Source organism: Blennius ocellaris (assembly GCF_963422515.1).
Source record: "Blennius ocellaris genome assembly, chromosome: 4".
Lineage (NCBI taxonomy): Eukaryota > Metazoa > Chordata > Actinopteri > Blenniiformes > Blenniidae > Blennius > Blennius ocellaris.
In genome coordinates this window covers 13,284,934-13,305,615 of record NC_137653.1, presented here as the reverse complement: position 1 = coordinate 13,305,615, position 20,682 = coordinate 13,284,934, and the positions used below count along the sequence as shown (strand labels likewise).

Here is a 20,682-nt window from a genome sequence, read left to right as displayed (position 1 = left end):
ATCTAGGAAGAATTACATGCTTTCATTTTTGTTTTACAAAAAACCTATCAAAAGAACATGAGGTTTGATCAGCCTTACAAGATAACTGTACTCAGCGGCACCGTTCTCTGTGAAGGACAGCGTGACCTAATATTCTCTTGAAAACCGAGAGATGCGCTGAGGTGATCCTTGAGTACACGGTGCAAAAACCTGTGACAGAGACAACATAGACCTACGGGTATGAGCTCCAATTAGAGCTGGAGTCATGTCAACACAAAAAAAATCACAGAGCTGAGGAGTGAGCTGAACTCGAACACACTAAAACAATGATTACAACATGGGTGATGGGAGTCGGTGATCAGTGGACATGAGTTCATGCTCGGAGCGCAGTTCAAATATAAAATACGCAGCTCAACATTTAATTAAGTGAAGATATGCTGTGTTCACCACTGGGCCACCCTGTGAGTGTGTGAAGCATCAACAGATCTACTGTAGATCATTATGTGTGCCAGGGACATTACTACTGTTTATGGCATTTAGTAGTAACAAAGTCTGCCATGCTATAAGCAGACTGTGGGTGGCAGCCATCATTTATCCCTAATAGTTTGAAAGGTAGGTCATTTTGAATGTACCCTGTATTAGTGAACAGGCTATAGATTGCCCTGAAGCAGCCTTACTTCTGTGTGTGGCGCACAGTGTCGTCCTATAAGGTTTTTGACAGATATTCAAGCAGAAAGCTGTTTCACAGTATGCGTATATAAATCTCTTTGCTTTAAATATGAAAAATTGTATTTTGAATGTGTTTATACTGCACAACGGATGTTAGTGTGCTCGTTTCACAGCGAGAATATTCAATACAAGGATGGCTTTCTGAGTGGAGTTTGTATCTTCTCCCTGTGGATGCATGTTGGTTTGGGTTTTTTTTACACTGGAGTAATCCACTTTACTTCTACATTTGTTGTTAGATGACCAATCTGGACCTGCAAACTGGATAAAACTAGGAAGACATCCTGAATTATGTACAAGATGCATCTGGACACAATGGAGGCAGGCTTCTCAGTGCCAGATCACCTTGAGTTCAAAAGTCAAAATATTGAGTATCAAGTCCACAACAACACCAATGAAAAAGGAGCAGATTCAGAGCAGCAGGATAGTCCACATCCGCAGAGTTATTTAGGGGAAATGTTTAAAGTGGTTGTCTCAAAGATAATAAAAGTCCTTGAAAGGGGCTACTTTTATTTGTCTTTTCTGGGTATTGTTTAGATGTGCACATTTGTTTACCTTTACTATCTTGACAAATATATAGAGCGGTTATATAGCTACATTGTTTTTTTTTTACTCTGTTTTGTGTGTTTATACTTTGGTAACCTTCCTGTACTTTAATTCAAATTAACTATGTGTAATTTGACCATCTCTGCCTGCATCAACTAAAAACTGTTAAACCAAGCAAATACTTGTGTTTGTGCTTGTTGCTGTGAATAAATGCCATTTTCCCCAAACACAAGTCAAATCTTTTAGACTTTGCAGTCAGTTTATTTTCTTTACGGCAATTTTGTCTTAAATGTTAGTGCTTCTGTTGTATTGTGCCAACAGCGATGAGACTTCATAATTTAGTTGGTGCTCAATTATTATTAAAATTGACTCCTGATTGCTTTTGTGTGCTTTAATCTATACTTCTAAAGACAATACAATGGCTTGGAGGAGACTGACCAACTGGCTGGATCCACTGGTTCCTGTGTCCCTTCCCCCTGAATGATTCTTGGTTGGCTACAGAAGTTGATATATTGATGCGGTCATACAGCTGCAAAAGACTAGGAACTAACACATGCTTGAATGGAAACCAGGACAGAGGCCAGAGAAAGCTAACAGAAAGTATTTGAGGGCCTAATTTATCATCGTGGACTGAAACATTTGTACTTCAGCATCATGCAATATCAATGTGAACTTTCACTTGCATGTGAATGTTATTAGTGTTTCTGACCAGAGTTCATTAGATCCAAGCTGAGTGCTCGTCAAGTGCCTCAGTGACTTTCCACCAGGAGACCTTGATAAACAGCACAAGACAAACGGCACCCAGTAAAAGCCATCTCTCTTGCGTACCCTCCGCTGTCCTTGATATCAGACATGATTGGTGAGACCGGCTGCTGCAGGGAGCATGGGAAACTCCTTTGGGGAAAATTCTTTATCTTTATATTGTCTACTGCAGTTTCTCCTGTGAATTAATGAACAACGTTAATTTGTAAAGGCAAAGGTGAAGTGATCGTTAGCTTATCTTGGCGCATATGCCACTCCTCTCTATCTGCGGCTTTTTCCCTCCTCGGTGAGCCTAAAATTAATTGTGCCATTAACTAATGCGTGTGGATGAGTGTGCGCTACCTTTAAAGCCAAAACCAATACAATCAGAAGCCAGATTAAATGAGGCAGGGGGCTATTAGTGAGGTGTTGTGCTTCATAAAGCGAAAAAGCAGAGTAAATTTCAGCTCCATCTGCAAGCAGCTGGCTTTTTCCCTCCTCACATGATTCTGCACAGGCACATGGGACATTACCTCATCTGGCACACTGCAGTCTGTGTTGATACAGCCTCCACTTCTGGCCTCTAAATAGCTTGGTCGTCCCCTTTAAAATATCTCCAAAGGATTCAGCCCTATGTTGAGCAAGAGCAGAACTTTTCCTTAAGAACATAGAGTCCCACAAGAGTGCTCCAAAATATCCTCTAAAATCAACCTCAGCCACTCAGAATGCACTGTTTGTACTGGATCGACTGCAAATCTTCGTAACGAAGATATTCTCTTGTTTTCCTTTCAGTTCTTTGAATATAATTTTATGGTTGCCCAAAACGATGCACGTACTTATCACAAAAAGGCTCCTTTAACCAAACTGTAATGAAACTCATGTGACTTTGTCAATAGTCGGTTTTTTAAAAATATTTCTGGCAATTCAAAATGACCCGGACCATCACACACATGCTAAAAGTCAAAATGATAAATGAGAGCATATAGAGGTTGAATTATGAAAACGTCTTTATTTCCAATAGCTTACAGCATATTAAAAAAAGTAAAACAGTCACATTACTATAGTCACTTGAGGGCCGTCTTGTCTCCGCATGACTTTGCATAGAGTCACGTCAGACATATCCAATAATATCTTTGCAGATTATGGGCTGTCGGCTGCCTGATTTCATGAGGGCTGTGAAGCGATAAAAGTCTGAGTCCAGCTCATTGATGGCAGAATGGGACTGGTGGAAAAAGGGAATTTTAGGCTGTGAAGGCAAAACCGGACAGGACAGGCGTTTTGGTGCATTGGCACTTCTGTTCAGATGAGAGGGGTCAGTGGATCTCATCCTCACTCTGTCCTCCACACTTTTAGAAAATCCAGCAAGTTTCTTCCTCATGTTGACAAAAAAGCCCCTCGCCAGTCTTCCTCTTGGGTTTGGCTTTGGCTTCAACTCTGTGGGTTCAGGACAATCTGGTAAGTCCATCCAGTTCTGTATGAGGTCTGCAAAACTGTTGTCACCCAGGACCAGGGGTTGTCGGTTGCGCCCTCTGGTTAATAAAGAGTTCGTCCAGTCCCCTGGCTCACTGACCTCAAATGACGTCCACGTTTCCAGACATGCATCCGAGGTGGATTTGGGCCGAATACGTCCACTCGGCGCTCGGTTTGTGCGCATGCACGCCGAAGAGGATACCCTCACGTTCCTCGTCCTCCTGAGTACCACCGTGTCATCCTGCCACGACGCCTCGGAGTAGCCCGAGTCAAACTCCAAGCTCTTACGACTGCTGGGAGAGCCCAAGCCCAATCGAAGACTCAGGGCGAGCCTGCTGCCGGAGTCGTCGTCGTCCTCCTCCTCTTCCTCCTCGAGAGGACTTGCAAGACAGCACGCAGAGTCGTACGTGCTGGCCGTGCTGGCATCAGACATCCGCAGGCGTGCGCGCTGCTCTCGCCGTAATGCTCGATGCTGGCAGGCGCGTGCGAGCGCAGAGTGGCGTGCTAAGGACGGGAGCTGGTTGCCGAGTGGAGCGAGGGGCTGCCTGGCTGCAGGACAGGTCCTCCGCAGTTGTTTCAGATCCTGCAGTGACCTCATCATATACTGCATCTGCTCCCGCAGGCAGTCGCCCGATTCACGTAAACAAAGCTGAGGAGACAGGAGAAGAAAGAAGAGTTAGTGGTTTTCAACACAACATGGAGCGTTCGTTCATAAAGTCAATAAAGGTCAAGGACTGGAGTCTGGTAAACTCCATAATGTACTGGTGAAGAATGGCTCTGATATTAACAGGTTCTGAGGGATTGTTTTGTGGGCATGCTGGGACACGCACGAGGCATCAGCCTATGAAAGAACGCCTCTCCTCTTGTTATAATCTTTTAGGCCAGCAGACCTGATGTTCAAAGAAGTCCTAAACAAGCAAATTCCCAAACAAAGAAACTCACCTATCCGTTAATTTATCCAACCACACCAACTAGTTGTGGGAGCGGCGTATTTTCATTGACTCAGGAGTGATTCAACTCAAATCCCAGACACATGTAATTAGTCTGAGATCAATAGTCACGTATGATCGCAGATATTCCACAACATTGTGAAACAATTTCTAAAGGACACGCTACTGAAGGGCATCAAGGACAATGTGGGGGTCTTGAGGAGCTTGATTTAGAAATGAGGTCCTGCCCCTTTAAGGGTCTGCCTATGAATTTCACCAGTGGCACACTCAGGAATATAATACTCTGTTTTCCTCTGTAATGCTGATTGGCCAGAATCAGCCAGTGAAGAACAGAGGCTTACTCTCAAACTCAAAACACCACACCAGATCATGTGACAGTGAAAGTGAGAGAAGAAAGACAGAAATAAAGTCTCAGTCCCATTAAACTCAAAACATATGTATTGGTTTTTGAGAAGGTGTCTCTTGTATGGCCTGAAAGTTTCGTTTTTTTTTTTTTTTTTAAACAACAACAATGAGAACCAGGACTTCCTAGACACGTGTAGGACTCTAAAAGTCAAATCTCACAGCAGACGATCCACCAGCACCCTTATTTGTAGCACTCTTGTCGGTACACTAACCTCTGAACCTGTATGACCCCTTTGCCTATTGAAGAATTTGACCCTGTTGCAAGACCTTCTGCCCTCTCTACGTTTTCTCAAGAACTCTGCTAGACTTTGCAAGAACTTGAGAAAGAATCACACACAACCCTAACCGTACAAGAGTGGAACCGAGAATCCGTTGAATATCTTCACATACGAGGAGGAAAACAAAGGCTCCAGTTGTTTGGGTAAACAAATGCAACATGTTATTTCATACAGGACCGAGTCTTCTGTTGTATTAGCAGATGTTGCCTCCATATGTTGAACCAAACAAGCTGCTCCCATTTCTCAATGAGCGCAAATCCAAAAGTTAATTAAAAATGCGCAAATTATTCAGGGTAAAAAAGCAAATATGGACTAGGCTTACCATTCCGATGTCTCTCATCTATAATATTCAAATCCTGCAGAGGGGAAAAAATAAATGAATAAACGATCAGATTGAACGAAGAAGCAAACATTCATCTTGAAGTCACAGCAACGTGAAAGTTGAGACAAAAAACTATACGAGACTTACTTTCTTGTCCAGATGTCCGATCCAAAACGAGAAGGGAAACTCGTCCCATCCAAGAGGAGAAGCTGCCTTCAGTGATCTGTGTGATGCAGCCACAGAGGCAGATGTGGTGAGTGAGACTTTCGGTCCTGATCTCCTCCTTTTACCGCTCACACACTCACACACTCACACACACAGAGACGCTGACTGAACCGACCAATCAGAGCGCAGAGAGCTGCGGACTGCGCTTCTGCAAACCCAGCAAGAAATACACGCGCGCGCGCACACACAGACACACGCACACACACGCACATACAAATGTAAATAGTCTAAACAGCTACTCAGTGCAAATGATAGGAAGGAAGAAAGAAATGTTTCGGCTAATGAAGAGCAAATAACTGTTCTGATAGTGGAATCACCCTGCAGTCAGTCGCTGCATTGAATGCAGTTATAAATTAAAGAATTATAGTAATGTCACTACTTCGTTGGAGACGCTGTCTTTCTGTCGTGATTTCCTTTATGGTGCCGGTTGGCCATGTTGTTTATCTCTGCTCTTTATTGCTCATTTTCTTCAAGACTTGCTAAAGTGCATGCTCTGGAGCACGTGAAACAGACCAAACAAGAGGTGTGCAACACCATTTGACTTCAAACAAACTAATGTCACTTCACCAGTACAACTGTTTATGGTTTGTACCATTCTCTGACTCAACATGTAAAATTATAAACGATTCATGAAAATGTGTTTTGCCTCGTGAGTTTTCACACAAGGAAAAAAAACAGGTATACCTAAGAATGTAAGGATCAAACTGCCAATTATGACAACATGGCAGAGCCGCAGTGATTGCAGACACTTTGGCCCAAAAAAAAAAAAAAAATAGTAAATAGTTTTGTCCTGTGTTCGCTTTAATCTTCCATTTCCCCTTCTGTATTTGTAAAATGAAGTTATTTTAGTAGGTTTAGTGAATTTCAACATAAAATACTCATGTGCAAATGTAATCTTGTGCATTCTTAAACAAGCACTGAGCTAATGGCACCCAAGATTTTTTTTCCCCATTCTGATTCATCAGTAGATGTTTTGTTTGGGTAAATGTGGTGAATCAATGAAAAGGCACCATGCTAATGAATGTCTGATAATCTGCTGTTGAAGTGCAAATTCACCTTCACAGCTGATACATTTACATGCAGGTCGTTGAGGCATGTCCCATTCTGCTTAGCTAATGCGATCAATGAGTTGGAGGTGAATATTTAACCTTTGTCATGATTGAGGAGTCATTTCACTTGGCTCAGGGTCAGATTCATGATTTACACACTGCTACTCCACCAACTCTCATACAAACACATTTCGGAGAACTTTGCATTGAGACTGGGCACTCAGTGATTTGTGATGGAAAATGAAGTGCATATTTAAGAAAAAATTATAATGATAGAGTCTGTTTATTTGTTGTATGCTCACATTTTTGTAATTCTTTTTCATGTGCACCTTATACAGCATACAATACTCAATACTCTACCCCCAGCTTCAATACTTACATTATCCACTCAGAAATAACACACACGTTGCCCTGCGCTGTGGATGAGGTAATGGCATGTGGCTTCTAATGGAGTTGTGATTATTTCAAGCTTCTGAACAGGCTTTTATTCTGAGCATGCCATCTCTGCTGAGCACCTAATGGATGTAATTATTGAACAAGCTGCTGCTCGAACAAATTCATCCACATTCAGGTCAAAGATTAACCAATTATTTCTTTTATGTTCATGCCAGAATCCTGTTTTTTTTGTTTTTGTTCTTACAGTCACATATATATTGTTAGGTGTTTGGACAAAACAATCTTTTTGTCCATCCAGGACACTGTGTCATATTTTAGCAGTTTTAGTCTTTTTCTCAAGCTATAGCAAGATACGGGTGAGCTATATTTACATTTATAGCTTCTAACAGTGATTTGAAACTCCAGTGCAATTATTCTCAATGGATTTGAACAAAATGCCCTGCATCACTGAACCAAATGTATGCAAATACCAAATATTTTAAAGCTTTGAGAAATGTGTTTCAATGTGGACGTGTTATTTTCAGACACCACATTTTCTTGGGTGTCATACTAAAATACAAAATCAGGCATTTCAGGATCACAAACTCATTTGTGTTGTTTATTTATTGGCATCTTGAGTTCTTTTGAGCTGGAGCTACAGCGCCCTCTGAGGGAAGCTCTTTTGGAGAGACTCAACTAAGCAGACATATTTTCATCCTCATCATCAGCAAAAAAAAGAGCAACAATACATGTACGTAGTGTGATTAAGATGCAGTACACGCAAGTTTCACAAAGAACTAATGTCACCGATGCCTTAGTTACTGAGCCATGTGTGCAACTCGACTGTATCACTTATTGATGAGGTTTTTAGGTTAAAAGCATCACATGTGTTATCTGTGAGGGCTTTGCATGGTCTCTTTAAGTACGTGTAGGATTTCTCCAAATACTCAGCTTTCCTCATGCAGTCCAAAAACATTTGCATCGAGGGCCTATTCGTGAGTCTAATTGTCTGTAGGTGTGAATGCGAGTAGTCATTTGTTTGTCCTCTGCCCCTGTGGCAACTCTTGGTTTGATAAAGAGGTGAATGGTGATGAGACTGTATTGTAATGTTTCCCAGCTTCTTCACACTTTATTCAAATTGATGGTTCTTTCTCTGGTTTCCAGATGCCTGATAACGATCCATTCATCCAGGCCAAAGCCAGGTTGGCTGGAGCCAGGAACATTATATCATGCAGTGCTTTTCTCCTAAATCAGGAATGAGCGAAGGCGCTTTTAAAAGGTTGGGACAATGTGTAAAATGGGGAAAGGGCCACTCGTCCATTACTATTTCCTTTTCCTGCATTGTTGACTGAAGGGATTGGATATCAAAGTATGTTTGACATGGAAGGATTATTAAGTGTATTTGACACAAAAACACAAGATATTAAGTATTTTTGACACAAAAAAAAACAGTTTCATCCCAGATAGACAATGACACCCAAAGAAACATGGGCAGCTGCCCAGAGCACAAACTCAACCATGCACCGGCTCAGATGTGGTCTTCAGAAACGTATTTCTGAAAATAAATAAGCTGTAAAGTTCAAATTCTGCTTCAAAGCTGAGGGCTTTGAGTGATGCGTTCAGGTTTGCAATTTTGTGGAGGAGTTGTCCGATAATCCCTTCGGGCATCTGTAGGACCCCGAAGTTGTTTAAAATGATCCATCTGCAGTAAAAAAATTAATAATTATAATAATAATTTTTCTTCATACATAGATAGATAAAAATCCACTAAAGTGACACATATATGCAAATATAACCATGTTAATTAAATGTACTTAAAGTGCATCAATATATAAAACTATTTGTACAGACTACATGAATAGACTGAACTATAACAAGCATACTAACCAATATAGATGGGTTAAATATACCAACATGAAATAAACATACATAGCAATATAAACTAAAATAACATCAAAATATTTTAGCAAAATATAAAGATGAATAATACCAATATATATACATTAAATATACCTAACTGATGTCAACATTTTTATCAAATTATTTAGAATATGCTCAAATAAAGCAGTGTCCAGACTCATTGAATATACCAAAATAACATCAATACTTTTACCAAAAATATTTACCAAAATATACAGATTGAATATACTAAAATAAAACATTAACTTCAAACACACATATTAAATACATTAAATACACTAAAATTCCATCAAAAAATGTGCATAAGTGAAATAAAATCATGTGTAATATTTATAGATAAAAACAAAATTTTACCAACATTTGCTGAAAGTAACCCCCATTCACACATAGAAAAGTAATGAATCGATCAGAAGAGGTCGTTCTTTTACGTCACGTGTCACTTCAGTTGTTTTCGCGGCCTCCCGCTTGCTGGCGCTCTCTCCTCCTCTCTGTGCTCTGCCGCCATCTAGCGGCTGCTGCTTAAAACAGTTCCAAGCCTGTCTCTTTCTATGAGCACGCGCATCCAGCGTCGCCGAGTCGTCCCTCTTCACACTGGAAGGGCCCGTCTGTGTCCCATATCTGCAGGACATCTTCAACAGACTGTTACTATTTTTGCCATTTTGTGATTTAATTACTTCACAGTTACATAATTCATCATACCAAAATGCCTCCCCTTTGAGGACCGAGTCATTCCATTCGTTTCATTTTCTTAAATTGACTTTCCCCCCTCCCATCAGCCGCAATTAATTCCAGGTCGCATGGTACTCAGTGCACAGAGAGCTTACTTTTGCACTGAGTCTACCACACGTTAAAAAAAACAAAAAACATTTAAAGTTTGAAAATCACACTCATACAGTACTCATTCAGAAGGTTTCAAGATATTTATGTGCGTCTTCCAGCCGAGCTTTTCATCAAAAGTAATTCCGAGAAATGTATTTATCGCATCGGTCATAAAATGCATGAAACCTTTGTTTGCAGCTCTTGTGTGAAAAATCAAATCAATCACAAGTAAATACGATATTAGTTTCCAAACTGTCACCAGTGTGATTTCTATCATTATGAGATCAATCTGTTTTGCAATCCGTTTTATCTGACACAATAGTTTATAGACAAAAGAGTGAGTTCAGCTGATTTAGCGAGGGGAAAAATATACCTTATTGAGCGAAGCTATGCAGAGTAAATGTCCACTAGGTGGCAGTGTCAGCTCGCTTAAATACTTTGTGACGTGGACTCGGGTTGGAGTCTCTCCTTGGACATTCCCTAGTGAAGTTTGCGTGCATTTGACTTGTGTATATTTTTGCCCTGGTTCTTTGTTGCTTTTAACAGTGTAAATGCTTTCCTAAGTTTATAATAATAGCTTTTACATTTCTGGCTTTAGTTTTCACTGGGATGTTTTTTTAATTTTAAATTTTTTGAGAATTTGGTAGATTTGACAAGAAGCCAAATGAACCCATTGCAAGAAAAGCACTTGTGTCTGCTTGTGCGTTGAAGGAATTAAACAAGTTTTGTCTCTAAAAAGTAGAAATTCCTTCACTTATGAATGAGTCGAATCTAAGTCCTAATAGGTTTACTGCTCATGTTAAACACAATAGTCTAAACATGCAATGACCAGTAACACTACTGTGTGACAGAAATGACTGTTTTTAAATTACACTCCCAAGACTTTGACGTTTAGCTACCCAAGGGAGTTTTGATGGATTGTTGCTGTGTAAACCACATAATCCCTTCGGTCCATGTCTTTGTCATCCAGGAGTACTAAGTTGTATATTACTGAGGTTTGTCATGGTTTAAGCTCATTCTTGTCTGAAGATGTGGAAATTACACACAACCAGTCAAAACGTTCTGTGTGCAGCCTCTGTAGTACAACAACCCCCACAAGTTTGATGCCTCTGCCAGCCAAGTCCCACAGTTAAGCAGTTTTATAAAGATGTAATCCATTCTGGTAATACTGTAGTAACGAAAATAGGGGAAATATTCAGTCAGTGGTCTTAACCTCTGACCAGCAAATTTGAATAAACTCCTTTGAGGAATTGGCCAGAATGTGGCACAAACACAAAACGAGGCAGGCCAAGAGTGCATTAAAACACTGACTGTTTTGATCCATCGTTAATTAAAAGTTTTTGTGACATCTGACCTTCTATGTTTGTTGTATTGTACTTTTTGTGGAAAAACCTCAAAGTCCCACAGTGGATTGAAATTTCTACAACGGACCGACAAGGAAAGAAATGCATTAAGTTGATCTGTGACGTTTGTTATGCGTCTGAAAGCTGTGGGTAAAAAAAAAAAAAAAAACTTGTTACTTTTTTGTTCTTGTTTTGAACTTGTGGTTTCTAAAGTGTGCTCTCTCATTTTCCGGTTTCATGTTATTTCATGCAATGTTAGAGAGAAAGAAGAAAAATAAATGTCATTTTGTGATGACTGCCCTTTTAACAGTTTCTGAAGGAAAATGGTTGGATGGTTCCAAACCACTTTCCTTCTGTGGATATTGAAGGGAAGAAACCGTGTCTCTTCCTGTAAGCATGGACATATTGTACCTCATTGAGAGACCCTCTGTGAAGGTGCTTCTATACCTTTCAACTCCCAGTCAACACTGAAGATGGTTCTCGGCAGAACATATCTGAAGCCTATCCGATGCCTTCTTGATGGGCAAGTGGCGATCCTACCACACAGACAACACAGGAAGATTATCCCCGCCGGATGTTGGTCGTTGACTGCGTGAGAGCATAGAAATGATCACTTGATTGATTGAAATGGAATAGCACATCAACAATGGTTTTTGAGTGCGCATCAGTTGTATTTTAATATGCTCTGAACTCAGATTGAACTGTGGAGATGCTTGAGGACGAACAGGGGGGGGGGGGGGATAAAAAAATAATCAACAAAAGTCAGGTGATGTCTACTTTTATTTAAATTAAATCATATAGGACTTTTAAAGCATTTTAATATTTACCAAAAAACACTAACCTTCTGAATTAGATTTTCGTCTCTCATTAATACTCACTATATATTCATAGGTGCTAGGCAGAAAAATGGAAGAAAAAAAAAAATTAGGCGCACAGTAGGTCAAACAGTACTGAAGCATATCTAGGAATTGGTTGTAAACAGAAGTCAAGGCACAAACATACTGCAACAGACATGGAAATGGTACTATAAAAAGTGAAAGAATGTTAGGTACACACATACTTTAAATATCAGTTAAAATTTCGCCATCATTTTCCCCCTGCAGGTGAAGTCATTTTCTCTCTCTTTTTTTTTTTCCTTTTAAATTTTTATTATTTTTTTTATTTCATTTTGTAGGAATGTTAGATATGGTACTTTGTGCAGAAGATTACAGAGCTAATATTTGACACATTGAGTCATGCAGAACAATATGCAGTTTGGCTATGAAAGATGAACAGATGTAAACATTAAAAAAAAAAAAAAAAAAAAAGCACTTTCCTTTTATAATCATATTTTATGTCCATGCCTGTGCTTCGTCTTTTTTTTTTTTTTTTTTTTAAATAAGCTTCATATGATTAAAAGTTTAATAATTTGCACATCAGAATCTCTAAAAGTAAAATGAATGCATTTATATAAAAAAGTTTTCCCTCTTCTAGTATTTGAAAACAAAGAAAGAAAGAAAAAAAAAAAAGAACAAAAATACAATAAGAAATGTTGATTTTTGTGGTCATAGCCCAAAGAGTTTAACAATACGAGCGAACTGGATCAGCAATCGTTGAAAATCTGCAAGGCTCGTCGGGTTTTCAGTCTCTTAGGTGTCTTTATAAAAAGCAGATCAAAGCAGTAATTGTGGTTGGCCAGTGCAGTCATTCATGATGTGAATATATCCGCCGTCATTTATGGTCATCGGAACTCTTCAAGTAATCTGAAACACACAAAACAACCAAAAATCAGTCGTTTCACACGGGCTCAGACTTGTTCCATTAAATCCTTATTTGGCTCCACGGTGAATTCTGAGAGACACACCTCGACTCTCTGCGGTTGTGTTTAGAAGAGGCCGCAGTCCTTCAGGTTGTTCTTGATAATCACGTCGGTGACGGCGTCAAACACAAACTGCACGTTCTTGGTGTCGGTGGCGCAGGTGAAGTGGGTGTAGATTTCCTTGGTGTCCTTCTTCTTGTTCAGGTCCTCGAATTTGGTCTGGATGTAGGCCTGGGCCTCCTCGTACTTGTTGGGGCCTGAGGGACGGAGGAAATACTCGTTTACAAAAACAAACAAACAAAAAAACAACCTGCAGCCACTCCCACGTCCTTTATTTACATCTATTGCATTCAATGTAATTTTATGTAAATGTTTCAAATCCACACAAGAAGAACAACTATTTTTTTTTTTTTATAAGAAGTCATATGAGGTTTTATAAGGACATGATTTCGGTCAGTACCGGTGTACTCAGGGAAGCAGATGGTCAGAGGGCTTTGGGCGATCTTCTCCTCAAACAGGTCCTTCTTGTTGAGGAACAGGATGATGGACGTGTCTGTGAACCACTTGTTGTTGCAGATGGAGTCGAACAGCTTCATGCTCTCGTGCATTCGGTTCTGAGCGGGACAGGCACAAACGTGGAGATAAAGAGATTATTGGAGAAAAATCAACTGGGGCCCATAAAGGAAATGAGTTCACTAAAGCCGTCAGCCTCTCTCGTCATTTCACAATTTGGTTGGGGCTGTGTGTTGTGAAATACAAGCAAAGCCACTGTTTTTTAACTCTGAGGAGACGATATTTGACTCACCATCTCCTCGTCCTCGGCCAGGACGAGGTCGTAAGCGCTCATGGCTACACAAAAGATGATGGCTGTGACTCCTTCGAAGCAGTGGATCCACTTCTTCCTCTCTGACCGCTGGCCTCCCACATCAAACATCCTGCGCAGACACGCACAAGCACACGCACGCACCCACTGTAAACATGTTTTTTTTTGTGGGACAGCGTGAGGGACTGAGGGGCCACAGAAACGAGACTTCTTCACGACGACAGACAAGCCAAATTGCTTCAAGGTCTCCCCCTGGCTTTCTGCCACTTCCTGTCCTCCAGCCAGGGTGTTTGCAGCACATGCCTCATAATTTCTTTGGCATTTTCAGTGCAATACAGTTGCTGTGGTAACAAGGAGGTTTAGGACAGCTTGAGTCATGGTGGGAGCAGGTTTTCTTTCTCTCTCCCGCCACTTAGATCCTAATATGGCTTATTCATGAAGGTGGAGGAGATGGACGAGAGAGGATGCTCCTGTGGACAGTTGCTAGACTGAAGCTTTTCTTCATCCAATATTGAACGGAAGTATTCCAGCCGGCCGCCAAGCGTAGCGTGGAATCATTTTGTAACATCTTAAAGTGGCAAACTTTCCTTCATGACGCGTCGCTCTTCCAGCTCAGCAGTTTTTCACGTTGCTGAATTTGGTTCATTAGAGCTCCCGCCTCAACTCCGGTAGACAGCCGGCTTTGGGCTGAGTAAGCAGAGCTCATTATAACAGTGACACACTTCACACTGTTTACCTCTGCACCGCGCTCATCCCGAACTCTGCTTACATGAGCCCAATACATCACACGGCCCGGCATCAAAGACGCCGCAATAGGTGACTATTTTCACGATAGAGTTTTCAGAACTGATGCCTCAAATGTGTAAATCAGACAAGCTAATGTTTTGCTTTCTGTGAATTCCATAACTTTTCTCAGAAAGTAGACAGTGTGTGCATGCAAAACGGCAAAGAACAGTTTAACAGATGTAAAAGTGATGATTCATAACCACGCAAACACAATTCCTCTGCAGTGCCGTCACCATCGTGAAAGGATTATTTCTGTCTAAACACAATAAAACTGTTTTCTTCCATCCACAGTGTATGTATTACTGCATACATTAGCACGGCTTTCAAGAAGACTTTCACATTAGAGTAAAAATATCTTTGACGAACAGAGATGGCTCAACTTAATGGACTGCACTGCTGTTGAGTCGAATGTCAAGAGAAATGTTCAAAATGTTCAAAGAAAGAACATTAAAGCAACTCGTGTTTTAAAAATGTACATTCAGGGCTCATCTAATGCCGGCAAACAGACATGTCCATTAACAATTAAGTCAAATTCACTGCATCCGTACTCCTGTTGCATTGGGATGAGTGTTTGGCAAAAAAAAATAATTCAAAATTAACACACTGGCCAAATATCAAGAAGCGTTGAGCTCTTTTTCTTTTGAGGGAAGAAGAGGAAATTCAAGAATAAACAACATGGTGACCTCAGGGGAAGATGCATGGCTGTCAATATTGAAGAGGAAGCCCATTTGGATGCAGCGTTGCAGGCAGCGGCTGGCTACAGTATGAGGCCGTGTTAACAACCCGTCACACAACCCCTCGGAAATATCTAGCTTTTCCCTCACAAACTCCCTGCAGCATTTGGCCCCATATCAGTAAGCCCTAGTAGATGGACATAAATACATACGTCATTGAGAAGCCACATTTAATGTGCAGTAGATCTTAAATGATGAGAAAAAAACCACAGTGAGTGATCGTACAGCCTGTTGAAGGTGAGAAGAAACTGCACATTGTGGTCTGCCGTGGATGTTGCACATTCAGTGATTTCATCAGAGGCATAGGATTCAGTAGTTTAAAAAACAAAACAACAACAAAAAACAGCGAGGTCTTACTTGAAGTGCAGATCCTTGAAGGTGAAATGTGTTTCCACAATGCCTGTGGTCTTGACTCGAGTCCTCAGCACATCTTGCTGCGTGGGGATGAAATCGGGCTTGGCTATCCTCTCCAGGTCATTGAGGTAACTGGTGGGAGGACATGAACATATTAAACATGCATCAAATCTGAGAGCCCTTGTCCTCAATCATCACTAAAGGTAATCATCCTAAGCCGCTGCGTTCAGCCGAGGCGTGCAGGAAGGTTGTTCCAGGTCAAAAGTCTCCCCTGTTTCTTCACACAGAGACGGGATAAACAGCTTTGCCTCATGCTGGCACTCCAAACAACACAGTGCAGCCCAAAACGCAAACAAGTTTATCATCACATTATGTGACGCGGTCACGGGATTCTTTACCTCTGCTGACTTCAGGTCGTACTGAAGAGCTGATATCTGCAGTCAGTCTCCGTCTACCTCAATATTATTCATGCAAGGCTTTTTTTTAAGGGGTCCCAATGATTGTATTTATAAGTTGAAGAAATATATAATTTCTAAATTCCATTTACAACTACAGATGTGAAAAATGAGCAGGCGGTATGCTAACACAGGATTCAAGAAATTAAGAAACTGTGTAAATGAATATATATGCTGCTGAAATGATTTAAAAAATTTTTTTTTTTTTTAAAGACAATTCAGTTCAAAATGTATTTATATATAAAGTCAGAAAATCAGGAGGTCTTCAGCCTATGAGTAATTAATGCAGTGATCCTGGTTTCAAATGGCAGAATGACAAAGTTGCATGTTCTCCCTTGGCCTGTAAGAGGTTTCTGGAGGTACACCGGCTTCTGCCTTCCAACTGAAACACTTGGCTAATTGGTGAGTCTAAAATGGCTTTGCATATATTGAAGCTGCCTGGGTGTGTTTGTGAGTACTTCTGCCCCCGTTTCCATTAGAGCTCCAGCTTCCTGACAGTTATTCAGTTTCACCGAGTTCTCAAATGTCCACTGTGTGTGTGTGTGTGTCTCAGAGAGAGACACACTGCTGTCCTTTTTGAATTCCTTTTCAGTCCATTTTATTGGATCTCATTTCTCAAAATGAAGAGATCGTTTTCGTTTCCGATCCCTTGTCGACAGTGATCACTGGTGGTGTGCGAGTACAAATGAAATTTACATCATCACAGACAGTATAAGTTGTTTCCAGCCGTTTTAAGGCTCCCACAAAGAGCGCAATTTTCAGCCACCGGGGTCGTCAAAGCCTTCAAACTGCTCACGACTGCATGAGACGAATTTAAATAATCGTTTTTGCAGACTTTTACGAGTGGTTGTTTCGTATTTAATGATAGTGGTGAACTCTTGATTGCAAAGTGTTGCTCTACAATCAGTAACGTTCATAAGAAATACAGCTGGATGAAATATATACGTACAAAAAGAAAAGAGAAAAAAAAAGACTGGTGTGACTCATCGCATAGACTAACATAGAAAACACAGAAGGATCAGTTTACCTTCTGTCAATCTTTCAGCTCCATAAAAAGACTGTTACTGTGTAACAAAGTGTCGGTACTAAAAGTAATCCCATGCACACGCCGAAGAACCATGTGTAAATATTTGAGCCTTCACACCACTACGCCATACCACGTGGCCACCAGTTTAATCATAATCTCACTCACACACAGCTGTTTGAGCTGCTTTCATAGTCCACACATCACATTTAACAAGCGCTTCATTCCGGCATTGCGCTCATAAGCCCTGAAGATTAATTGAATTGAGTTCACAAACCACGATGTGACAGAAACTCATCAATGGACAAACAATGCTCATTTTATGGTTCAATAGGGGAAGGTGTGATCATGTCACCGTATTTAATTTTCTCATGTTGACTGAGGTAAACAACTGCAGGGTGCAGTACAAAGTGCACACATGTTGCTGCACACTGAACACTTGCAGTACAACCGAAGATTCTTTTATCAACACAGTTGAGTGAAAAGACGAGAATTGTTCCCTCAAATAAAAATGGCTGGTTCCCCCCCACACCCCACCTCTTTTTTAATCAAACCTGAACTGTGAGAGAACAGAGGTCTCTGTTAATGTGAGCTGTGCCATTTCTCACTCCGTCTCACCTACTTTATCTGTCCCGTCCTTTCTCTGGCACTCAGCAGGTGCTCAGACATGGATTATGGTCTAGTGCCAGACTCATTTAGCCCTCTCTTATAGCAACCCACCCTCTTCGAGCCCCGGTGAAGCACACTGCGCATTGCCCACTCGTCTGAGCCTCTAAAACGCGAGGCTTTTTGTGAGCTGTGCGTTTCCAGGTCCCTTCAACTTTAACGGCGGCAGTGGAGCGAAGATGACAAAGTTATAATTACGCTGGCCAACAAACACAGAACAATATCACTCCCCCTGGAAGTTAAATGCTGCTTTGACTGCAAAGCAATCATTAACACTCCCCTGGCAGGTTGCAGCACATTGTGGAGGTGTCGTCTTATCAAAGCTCTCAGATACTAGCCAGGAGTCAGAGCAGTTCGTTCCTGCTGCCGTTTGTAGGCATATGTTGGCGAACAAGGCTTTGTATTCTTCAGACTCTCGCAGGAGAGCAGCTGTGCATCCCTCGGGGTCACAGTGATAACCACCTCTCACCTCTCACCAGCAGCCTATCGCATTTACTGCATGCTCTCACTGTTATTATACTAAGAGGGGAGAGCGGCGTGGCCCACAAATGAAGCACTCGAGAGACAAGGGTCATTGAGGTAATTAGGACCTTTGGAGAAATGCTGATGTTGACTGTGTAGCTGTGGAATTGCAATGGAACTACTCTTAAAAAGAAGGAGAAACGGGCAAAAACGAGACTAAAATCTCTTCTGCATTTGTCTACTGTGAGAACAGGCTTTCTTTTCTTTCTTTTTTTTTAAGAGACAATTCACTGAAACTGTAACAGCAACAAAAATCAAACTGAAGGTAGCAAATGGAAAAGTGAAACTGGAGATATAACGAGAACAGAGTTGAGACTAAACAAGTACAGATTGAAATCCTCACATTTACTGATTCGCCTCTTTTCTTCTCCTGAAACTATAATATCACCTGATTTACTGGACCTCCTCATTTTTTGGAGGGAATATGAGTGAGTTGCTATTCAAGATAAAACTGGCATTTTTTTTTCTTCCTGATTGCATGTCTTTAGAGTTACTCACAAGATTGCATATGGCAAACATGACAAATATGAAACAAACATTTATGTATAACTTTTCTGCTTAATCAATAAAAAGAAAAGCTTAAATAGTTCTCTTGCATCATATCACAAAAAGCCAAAAAAGAGCTTCGAGTCCACACAATTATAGATATTCTGAAATCAAGAAAAAATTTGCTCTTTTGTCACATTCTTGCAGTCAAATACTGTTTTTGTATTAAAAAAGACTAAAAAAAGTAAGATTTTTCTTGATTAAATTGTTTTTTCATGAAGAATACACAAAGCTGAATACACTGTGATAACATAATGCCATCTTTTCAAATAAAAAGATCATATTCCCATAAGGATCATATTCTGTTTGGTTTCACACTTTTCATAACACCAATATAATGACTTACGTGACGTTAAGGTTTGAAATAACTTTTTATGGCATGACCCAATGTGGAGTCAGCGTGTGTTCTGAGCGTAACTGTCCACAGCGACTGCGATCCACATCACAATCTTGGTGGTGTTGGAGTTGTTATTGGGACACTCACTAGGCCGCCGAGTCGTTGAGCTGATACTCTCGGGCTCGTGTGAAGCAGCTCTGGACGCCGCCGTCGGCCCACAGTCGTTGGATAACATTGGACAGGTCCTCTGGCAGGATGCCTTGCTCTTCTGCTGCTGCTGACAGGGCAAACAGTTGGCGGGCATCATCCTGAGAAGACAAAACAAACAGAATTCGATACGGAGGATCCTTTAAAAATGTTAACCTTTTTGTTTTGTTTTTCCATTCACTGGGTAGGAGGCTTGTAAGCGCAGGAATACAGGGTTCTATAGTGTCTTATACATACATCCAGATGAACATGACCCAAAACACATTTTATTTTGCATGTAGTTTTACACAGCTGGTTGTGACCTGCACATTTCAGTTACAATTGTGAGACAAAGTTTATTTACCAAATCAATGAGAAATGGTGTGACGTAGAATAATACATTGACCTGTGGGATAATTGGCCTCATGATGAATCGATCAAATAGGCCACCTTTAAGTTTAGGTGGCCTACAATCACAGAGCAATGAAGCTCTGAACATATAATACAGCCACCTGGAAAAGAAAGATTCAAGGCAAAGAGGCAAACGTGCAGCTTGATAAAAATAAAACTGCAAAGAGCCGTAAATGGCGTACATGGAATTATATGGTGGAAACATCTTTTTTGTTGTGGTTACTTGTTGCTTGTTGCCTGGGTACATTCAAGACTGTTTAGTTTTTTTTTTACCTTGAAAGACTGTTGTGTCTATTAGTATCAAGCGCTTTAAGGTCAACGGTCTTACTGTTGAAACTAGGCTTTTTTTTTTTTTTTGCTCCATTGCAGTCCAATGTAGTTCCAAAAACCTGCCAGATGAATTGCGTTTTTTTTTTTTTTTTTGCGTCTCACAATAAACAAGGAATTCTATTAACCTTTAATCTGCTTGTTTCAGAAATTACTTCCATGAATTTGTTCACCATTGTTCAATCCTAAACTGGAGGTCATCCCAATTTAACAGCCCTTCATGTGTGCAGCGGTAGTTTGATACAAATTACTTTCACCACATTAAAGAACAGGTTTTTAGTCAACATGAAGGGTACGGCATATTTCAGGCTGTATTATTACACCAAAACTGTATTACACTTTACTCTGTACATTTAACTTCGAAAGCACATGTAAACATGTTGACACCTATGAATATCAAAGGTTTCAAAATCAAACTCATATGCCCAGATAATGAGATTAGAGGCTATATTCCTCCTGTATGTTTTCCGCCATGAGTTCTGTAAGACATCCTGGCATTAAAGTTGAACAGCGTGTAAAAATGTAAACAGAAACCCAACCAGACAAACAGGAACAGAAACATGTT

General features: G+C 40.6%; 2 protein-coding genes across 2 annotated transcripts in view; both read right to left on the bottom strand.

Moving 5' to 3' along the window:
• Nucleotides 1–2,987: 2,987 nt before the first annotated feature.
• LOC308129154 (PAK4-inhibitor inka2-like) lies at nt 2,988–5,682 on the bottom strand. The gene is made up of 3 exons (XM_080494952.1): nt 5,565–5,682; nt 5,418–5,451; nt 2,988–4,111 (listed from the first exon to the last, which is right to left on the bottom strand). Exons 2-3 carry the CDS (start codon nt 5,433–5,435, stop codon nt 3,104–3,106), a joined length of 1,026 nt encoding a protein of 341 aa, XP_080351078.1. The 5' UTR covers nt 5,436–5,451; nt 5,565–5,682; the 3' UTR covers nt 2,988–3,103.
• A 6,228-nt stretch (nt 5,683–11,910) lies between these two features.
• The window catches only part of LOC308129300 (guanine nucleotide-binding protein G(i) subunit alpha-2-like), a 53,234-nt gene continuing 44,462 nt past the window's right edge, over nt 11,911–20,682 (bottom strand). The window contains exons 4-9 of the mRNA XM_080495182.1: nt 19,341–19,501; nt 15,647–15,775; nt 13,752–13,881; nt 13,407–13,560; nt 12,992–13,203; nt 11,911–12,890 (exon numbers count right to left, since the gene is read on the bottom strand). Coding sequence (XP_080351308.1) covers nt 13,013–13,203; nt 13,407–13,560; nt 13,752–13,881; nt 15,647–15,775; nt 19,341–19,501 — 765 coding nt within the window. The 3' untranslated portion in view covers nt 11,911–12,890; nt 12,992–13,012. The remainder of the gene's footprint in view (nt 12,891–12,991; nt 13,204–13,406; nt 13,561–13,751; nt 13,882–15,646; nt 15,776–19,340; nt 19,502–20,682) is intronic.